The sequence below is a fragment of the Dromiciops gliroides genome, chromosome 1 (genome assembly GCF_019393635.1).
Source record: "Dromiciops gliroides isolate mDroGli1 chromosome 1, mDroGli1.pri, whole genome shotgun sequence".
Lineage (NCBI taxonomy): Eukaryota > Metazoa > Chordata > Mammalia > Microbiotheria > Microbiotheriidae > Dromiciops > Dromiciops gliroides.
Window position 1 is genome coordinate 456,951,536 of NC_057861.1, and position 9,056 is coordinate 456,960,591.

General features: G+C 40.1%; 1 protein-coding gene across 8 annotated transcripts in view; it reads right to left on the minus strand.

The window, feature by feature from the left end:
* FAM172A (family with sequence similarity 172 member A) overlaps positions 1 to 6,475 on the minus strand; it is a 484,252-nt gene extending 477,777 nt beyond the window's left edge. Inside the window, exon 1 of one of the 8 annotated variants that reach the window (XM_043968907.1) lies at positions 6,387 to 6,475. Coding sequence is in view for 1 of the 8 variants with exons in the window: in XM_043968938.1 (XP_043824873.1) it covers positions 6,368 to 6,370 (3 nt within the window). In the remaining 7 variants the exon portion in view is untranslated. Of the gene's footprint in view, positions 1 to 5,828; positions 5,962 to 6,251; positions 6,337 to 6,367 lie in introns of those variants that run through there. The other 7 variants (XM_043968841.1, XM_043968848.1, XM_043968896.1 and 4 more) reach the window with 7 other exon arrangements.
* Between the last annotated feature and the right edge of the window lie 2,581 nt (positions 6,476 to 9,056).

The following is a 9,056-nucleotide window of genomic DNA, read 5'->3' on the forward strand; positions in this document are numbered from 1 at the left end:
AAATCCGGCCTCAGACACTTAACACTTATTAGCTGTGTGACCCTGGGCAAGTCACTTAACCCCAATTGCCTCACTTAAAAAAATTTTTTTTTAAATTAAAAAAATTTTTTTTTAATTAAAAAATTTTTTTTAAAAATTCAGCTCAAACACAACCTTCATAGGAGAGCTTTTCCTACTCCTCCTTGCTTCCCCTGTGAGGTTACCTTGTATCTACTTTCTAGGAATCTTGTATATGCCTAGAGATGTACATGTTGGTGTTACTCAGCAAGAATGTGAGTTCCTTAATGCTGGGGGCAGCACTTGGCACAATACCTGACACAAAATAGGTACTTAGTAAATGCTTGGTGATTCACTGGATTGTCAATCCTTCTTAATCTTTCTGTAGCCTTTGAAGTAGATACTGAAATATATCTGAAGTAAATACTGAGATGATTACCCATATTTTAACAGAAAAAGCTTCTTGCATGTGTGTACAAAGTGTGTTTTCTTGCTTTACCAGGGAGTATTAATTTTTGTGTGATAGACTTGGCAGTCTGGACCCCTTCTCAGAACGGTGTTTCTAAATGCATAAAAAATATAGGATTACAAAGAAAACAAATCATATTGAAATTCAGTTATCAAAATATGCCTAAAAACAAGTTTACAGAACCCAAGTTAAGAACCCCTGCTTTAGAAAAATTCATTACAAAATGATGAATCTTTTAGAAATAAAAGTTTCTTTGGGGAAACTATGAATATAAACAAGAGAAAGACAGTAAAAAATAATTCTGTATAACCCAATATTTTAAGTTGACCAGAGAAGAAAAAATACATTTCACATTCATAATTAAAACAATTAAAAATTCACACACATATGGTTGTTTTGTTAAAATAAATATACATGTTTCCTGTTGAAGAAAAATGCTGACAATAAATAAGGTTGTTTTAGTTAAATAAGACCATTTAAATGTCTGGGTTTGAGAGGAGGTAGTAGCTGCAAAATTCATTTTTAAACAGCAATATCCTCCTGGGGATAAGGCTATAAATCATGGAAACCACAATTTTCAAAGAACCAGTACTGAAGCTGTTCCAATGAACAATGGAACAACATGCAAATAGAGATTTAAAAGGCTTGAAGTATAGTATCAATGATAACTTATAAACAAACTAATAAAAGGAAATCGTCCAGGCATGTAGCAAAAATAACTAATGATGAATGGATAGACCAATTATTGCACTGATACCCGTATAATGTCAAAACACCTACAAGGATAGTAGCATAGTAAGGGGATATCATATCTATGTTTTATGGTAAAAGAGTACCATAAAATGAAAAAAATGACCTGGGTTGGAATCCTAACTCTACCTAACTCTAATCCTTAACTACTATTTATCTGTGTGACTTTGGGCAAGTCACTTAATATCTCATCTCTCTGTACCTTAGTTTTCTTATCTATAAAAGGAGGGTATGAAGTGAAATGACGTTTAAGTTCTATTCCATGACATTGTCATGATCCACCCACATTTAGAGATCACAAATCCATTAAAGAACAGAATAAGTTATATTCCTAATAAATAATAAAGTTTTAAAAGTAAAGTTGTGTTTTAACAAAGAATATTCAACTTGGACTTGCTTTGAAGACACCTGAGAGATCATCTAATCCTCATTTTTACAGATGGAGAACTGAGGCCCAAAGAAGTTAAGTGGCTTGCCTGAGGTTACAGAAGTATTGAAGGTTAGAGGTCTTCTAATTCTGAATTTAGTGTTTTGTTTTGTTTTGTTTTTCCCAGTACACTGTGCTGCCAAGTAGCAGCAATCAAATTCATTAGCACAAATTAGTTCACCAAATTAGCCATCTATCAGAAAGCAAGGAATATTTCCTGAGAAAAAGTTTTGTTGAGGGAAGGAAGAAAGGAAAAGAGGGGCAAGTAAACACTAGTATGGGCACCAAAATGGCAATATCAAGTGGGAAAAAGGAAAGAAAAATTGTGTTGAGTTCACAATTTAACTAAAGTGAATTCTTTTTGCAAAATAAATGAATGGGCTTATATTAAACAAAACTTAAAATACTGGATTACATGGTCTAATGGAAATGAAATCTACACCTTAATCTAAGTTGTAAATAATAGGTATTTAGGTCATATCAAACAACAAGTATGCATTTTAAATCCAATCCATCCTAATAACTAGGTGCCAGGACAGGAAAGGTGAAGAGGTTAAAAGTCCTCCGATTTCGTACTAACCTCTGTCTTAGGTTGCCCAGTCCATTTTGTCCCTTGAGGAAAGAGAGAAAGCCTGGGACACAGGGCAGATGCTCTCTGTGCATTAATAAATACTACAACTGCCTGAAGTCTCTTCTAGGCCGTTTCTCTTATGAACTGACTTAGGCAGACACAGAGGACTAATAAGGTTCCCAAATAGCACGTGCTTCCAAATACAAGTACAAAGTCAATTCTAAGTGATTTAATGATTATCCAAACTACAGCAGGCCTTCATTAGCACAGACTTTTGAAAGCTGATTGTTGTTAACCATCATTACACCTGGGCTAAATAAACTTTGAATAAAAAAGCTGGGCATTTTAAAATTTGCATAATATTCTAAATTCATTGGTACCCTGATATCAGTGAATCAGAATAATTTAGATTCAATCCACTGTTTATACACACTTACATCTACATTGCTCAACAATGCATAGGGCCAAAAAACTCTTGTCGTTTTTGTCATCACATTTCTACTTTATGTCCCCTTCTCACTCACAGAGCCATTATTCTTTTACAGGACTTCCTTCTCTTGTCTGGACTACATTAGGGCCAAACTGGCTTTCTGCAAGTTCATCACAAATGACACTCCATCTCCCACATCTCTTCCCTTACACTGGTCATTCCCTCATGCCTAGAACACACCCCCTCCTTACTTCAAAGAATCCCCATCTTTTTTCAAGCATCATCTTCCACAAAAAGCCTTTCCTGTTCCTCCCTTCCCCCCCCCAACAGCTAAAGCCCTCTCTTTAACTACCTCATAGTTATTTTATATTCCTTTAGTATATACCTACTATATGTGTGCATGTAGTCTCCTGCAATAGAATGTAAGCTCTTTGAGAGTAAGAATGTTTTTATTTTTTGTATTTGTATCTGTACCTGTACTCCCAGCACCCAGAACAGTCAACCGATAGACAATACTTGCTTTTGGATGGATTGCCTGTAGAATGTAATTGTACATTCACCCACCTTTTATAAATTATGGAAACTACAAAAGCATGGTGTCTGCCGACTGGTTATTTTAAAATTTATAAAGCACCTATCACATAAGAAAAAATAACCAAAAACAATGAAACCCAATGCAGGAAGGGTTGTTACAAAACAAGAATACACATACACTAATGGTGAAAATGAAAACTTGTACAATACTTTGAAGAGCAATATAGCAGCATGCAATAAAGTAATGCAATAAAAAGAATATCCTTTTTGACCCAACAATCTCATTGTTGGGAATATACCCTGAAAAAAAAAAGTGCTATACTTTCAAAAATTTTCATATCAAGTGTTGCTTGTGGTGGAAAAAACTGGAAGTAACTTAAACATACAAAAATAGTGGAATTATTAAATAACATGTGGAACATTAATGTAATGGAATTCTATAATATATAAAAACTAGCACTTGTGAAGAATATGGAGAAATATGAAACAGCACAAATAAAACAAAACTGTAGCAGAAGAGAGGACAAACTATGACTTTATACAACTGATTCCTATTTACAAGTATCTCTGAAAAGGACTTACTAGATACATTTTATAACAGGGTACACATAATATCACTTGCTACTTAGCTACCCAAGGCTACTCTATATATTTCATGTGGTTCTAAAACCAGAGAAAGCAACTGTATAACTCTAATTATAAACATATGCATTGGCTCATTCATTCTAGAGGTGGGGACAAGCTACAAAAAGCGAATTATAGGAAAGGTGGCAGCATAGGGGTAAAATCATCAGAAGTCATCTCTGTCACTTAACTTGCCTCTGCATACCTGGGCAAGTCATTTAACATTTCTAGGTCTCCAAATAAGGAGGTTGGACTAGATGACCACTGGGTCCCTTCCAGCTCTGGATCCTATGAAATAAGTTGTTTTGTATACCATTAAATTCAAAATGGTGCTTTATCAGACCTAAAACATCATGTAATCTAGTACTTTCATCCCAGTTTCATGTCAGTGTCACCACACCACTAAAAATTGGAAAAGCCTGTTTTTTACTTAATATATGCTGCCACCAATAAATAGATGATTGGAGCTCCACAGACCAAGTTTTCCTCCTAGTACCACTAACACAACCCAAAGTTTGTCAGTACTACCACCACTGCCAAGCAATCATTCAGAGTTCTGCAGTACTAGTCTATATGATCCTCTATGAACATCAATTCAATAAACTTTAATTAAGCACCTACTACTTATATGTAGGCCCTAGAGTAGGCACTAGGGATACAAAGACAAAAAAGGAAACAGTCCTTGCCTTAAAGTGCTTATTTACATCCAATTTACCTTGAACTCCCAGCTTAAGTCATAACTATTTTACTTTATATGAGTGTTAGTTTATAAAGTGCCACCTCTGCCACTGAAACCTAAAATAAGCAAGTCACAAAGTCTCCCCATGCCCCAGTTTCTGATCTGTTAACAATACTCACTCCTAGATAACTCACAATGTTCGAGGATAAATACCATTTCTTTAAAACTGCTCTGGAATAATTATGGCCATCATAATTGCCCATGATCAAAAGAAAATTGCTTATTTTGAAAGGCAATGTAGTATAGTGGTGACTAAACTAGACTTGGAATGAAGAGAAAACTGAGTTGGAATCCAACTTTTGATGCCTACTACCTACATGTGACTAGCAAGACATAAAATCTCTCTAAAGCTCATGTAAAATGAAGTTAATAATGTAACATATCTACCTTACAAGGCTCTTGTGAAGATGAAGTGAGATGAAGTATGGAAGGTACTGTGTAAATACCAACTATTAATTATTTGATGAGCAGTACCACAAAGCTGGTTAGCTGAAAAAAATAACACAATTTTCTCCATACAACTTTTCAAAACACTACAAGCACCACATTTACAGTGTCAGAGGGTTGCCTGGGACCTTGAGAGGTTAAGTGTCAAGTCTAAGGTTAAATGCCCTGTCATATAGATAATCTGAAGCAACTGACTCCTGTACTGCTAAAATACAATAGCAACCTCTGAAAATAAGTTCAACTAAGGTGATCAGGATGTTAAGGTATGTCATTCCATTGACATTTACTACAAAGCCCATTCATCTTCAAAACTAGAAAGCAGAGCAGTGTAGTACAATGGTTCTCAATGTGTGGTTCCTCAGATCCTTTAAGCGGGTACTTACTTGTGGTCAACACTATTTTTTTAATAAGATGTCAATATAGTCCACATGGAGGGGTTCCTCAATAATTTCTGAAAGTGTAAAAGTTCTCAAAGGGTAGTTCCCCATTTCAGGGGGTCTTTGAGGTCAAAACTTAAAAAGGGGATCCTCAATAATTTTTAAGAGTGTAAAGGAATCCTGAAACCAAAAAGTTTGAGAACCCTGGGTGTAGTGAATACAGTGCTGGTCCATCTCATTAGCTGGAAGACCTGCGTTCAAGTTTTACCTCTGAGAAAAACTGGCTTTGTGACTGGACAAGTCACCTAACCTCTCTAAAAACTATAAGATGTCTAACAGTTGTTAGTGTGTGTGGATAAAGTTTCCTCACAAGAGTTGCCTAAGCCAAGAACTCACGAGTCTTCGGCCAGGCCCCCTCTACCCCCCCCAAAAAGAGAACCAGCAAGTGAGGTGAAAGCATTACTCTGAGCAGCGAGCTGGACACTCCAGGATCACGTTGCGTGGGCAAAGGTTTCGGGGTCCATTTCTGGACCGTCTTTTCTGGGGAGCTCATGCCCTGTGTTCAAGCACGCTCTCGCATAAGTTTTGAGTCACGAGTGAGTCTCCCCACCTAGCCTCGGCCGTTTCCAGGGGGACACAAGTGACATCCCGTGACCAGGTGCGACGGTCGCCAGAGCGACCCCTTCCTAGACGCCCGCAGCACTCTCCAGGGGCGTGTTCGCACGTGCCCGGGGCTGTCACTGGGGCGCCCCGCTGGGAGCGATCCCGGGAGCTCGGGGCTGCGGGCCCCTCCCCAGTCACCCCCGCGCCCCGCTTCCCGGACCCTGGGACCGCAGGAGCCCGAGCCGGCCCGCGGAGCAGCGGCCGCCGCAGCCTCCGCACCTACCTGGGATAAACCCCTGCCGCTGGGGGCCCGAGGAGGCAAGGAGGAGGGAGGCGTGGGGGGAGGGGGCGTCCCAAGGAGGTCGGGGAAGGGGAGGGTCAGGGGGCGGGGCGCCTCACCATCTCTGGCCGGACTCACTCGTGCGCTTGTTGTGATCTCAGCTCCCCGGATGCGGCGCCACTGCCGAGTTCAAGTTGCACTTCCGGGGTCCTCGGCGAACATCTGACGTCATCGGGCCTACGGCGGCCAACCCGGAAGAGGACAGCGCGCTTGCGCGCAGCAGCGGCCGATGTGCCGGTTATCGGTGGCGCGCGCGAGCAGAGTCCAGGACGCAACCTGCGCCTTCTTCTGTTTCTTCAGTCGAGCTTCTCAGGGGCGTCCGAGCGCGGCAGCAGCCTCCGTTCTACAGGCTGGGGAGGCCTCGGTCGAGGGTCGCGGCCCTAGGAGTGGAGGAGGTTGGCCTCCCGGAGGCCTCAGACGATGGCCCTGCGCCCGAAGCCAGTTGGTCCAGCGCCGACATTCGCGGCCGAGCCGAGGAGCGAGGCCCCAGCTGGTCGTGGCCGCCTTCCTCCAGTCCCGTTAATAAAGCTTCTCTCGGGGCACAAAACAGGGAGAGGAAAAGACTGGGGTTTCAGACAAGACTTGGGTTCGAATCCTGTCTCTGCTGTGAGCTTCAGTGCAGACAATGCCTGCCATACACGTGCCTTATAAAATGCTGTTTCACTTGGGGTCACTTGGGCCTCAGTTATCCCATCTGTAAAGTGAAGAGGGTGGACTGGATAACCCAAAGGCCCGTCCACTTCTAAATCTATGATGCTATGACTACTTATCTTTTAAGATCCCTTTCACCTTTAACCTGCTTCTTCAGAAACCAATAGCAACCATCTTAAAATTTAGTGAACTTTAGCCATTTTCAATCAATTGAGAAGAGATGATTCATTTCAAGAAGGAACTGAGTTCTGATGGCTGGCGTTGATTCTTCCCACTTAACAAATCAAGCGCTTGTTCTCTAGTTGCCCTTTACAAATTAATTTTTATTTGTGGATATTGTTGCATGAGAAGTATTTTTTAATTAGAGCAATTTCTGAATAGGCCAGTTGGCCTAATAACCAGAAAGATCCGAGTTTAAGTTCGTTGACACATTGCCTGTGTAATCTCGGGGTTACACAAGTAGATGAAAGTCAAAGAAGCTGCTGCGCCATATTGGTAGAGGAATTTTTCCCACTGGGGCGTCCTTATTCCATTTAAATCATAGGTCCATTTTGTAGTTCTATTGTTGCTGGATTTGAACTCCAGGGAACATGAGTCTTCCTGACTTCAAATGGTGCATTCTAGCCATTGGGCCACCTAGCTGCCCCGTCAACTCTGTATCCCCAGACCTATTTAGTAGATGTAATATGGTAGCAATTAAGAGTTCTATGGTAAACGATTTACAATTTTTTTGATGAAATATCAAGTGCTTAAAAGTGTCTACAAGGCATTGTGCCTGATGTTGGTGATACAAAGGCAAACAGGAACTTCTCTGCCTACAAAGAGCTTTTATTCTACAAAGTGAAATTAACTGGGCCAAGGTTAAAATGCTATATTTTAAGCGTTATAAGTGTGACCTTAGTATTTGAACTTCCCCCCAATTACAAAAATCTATGGATCCTAGAGGCTATCTAGTCCAAATTATACAAGAAAAGGAAGCCCCTCTACAATATATACAGCAAGTGGTCATTCAGCCTTTACTCATAGACTTCAAATGAGAGAAAGCTCGTTACTTTCATTTCCCTTTTAGATAAAGTTTTTCCTAAATCTACCTCTTACAACTTCCACCCATTGCTATGTTAGAAGTGGGATCAAATGGAACTAGTCAAACTGTATAAAGATGTGCTAGATTTGAAGTCAGAATTTCAAATCCTAGGTTTTCTCCTTCCTAGCTGCATGACATTGAGCAAATCACTTAAAACTTTCTGGGTCTCAGTTTTCTCAATTATAAAATTACTTTAACTTCTATTAAAGTAGATGGCTCCAAAGGTTCTTTCCATCTCTAAATGTATGATCCTGTACATTTAAATCCTTTTTCCACTTGGCAACCCTTCAGATACTTGAAAATACATTTCATTTACTGAGGATCATAAATTTAAAGTTGGAAGGAATCTTTGGGGCAATCTAGTTCTGCTCTCTCATTATACAGATAAAGAAACCCAGACTCAGGTGAAGTGACTTGCTTAAAGTCACAGAGGTATAAAATGGCAGTAAAGTATTGCCCAACAATGGAGCCCAGCTTCTCTTATTCCAAATCCAGCATTCTTTCTACTATACCATAGCTATTATGTAAGGTTTTTTTCTTCTCTGGACTAAATTTCTCCAGATCTTTCAGTCCATCCTCATATGGCATATCAAGGTCCTTTAGCATTCTGGATTCCCATTCCAGGTTCCTTTGGATCTCCAATGTATCCTTCCCCCAAGTATGACACCCAATCAAATGTGACATTCCAGATATGCTCTGAACAGAACCAAGAACAAGATTATGGCCTATATTTTCTATACTTTCCTGAACAAAATTTAGACTATAAGCTCCTTGAGAGCAGAAACTCTTTTGCCTTTCTTTGTAAGCTCAACCCTTAGCATAGGCCTTGGCACATAGTAGGTGCTTAATAAATAGATGCTGTTTATGAAAACGAAAATCCATTCTGTCCAATAATGTAACTGTTCATCTATTCATCTACTTCCCCCTTCAAATCTCCTACCATCCCAGAACACTTGAAACCCTGACCTGAGGTGGGAAAGGCGGGGAGGGGGGAGTTTGTTGTATAAAGAGGA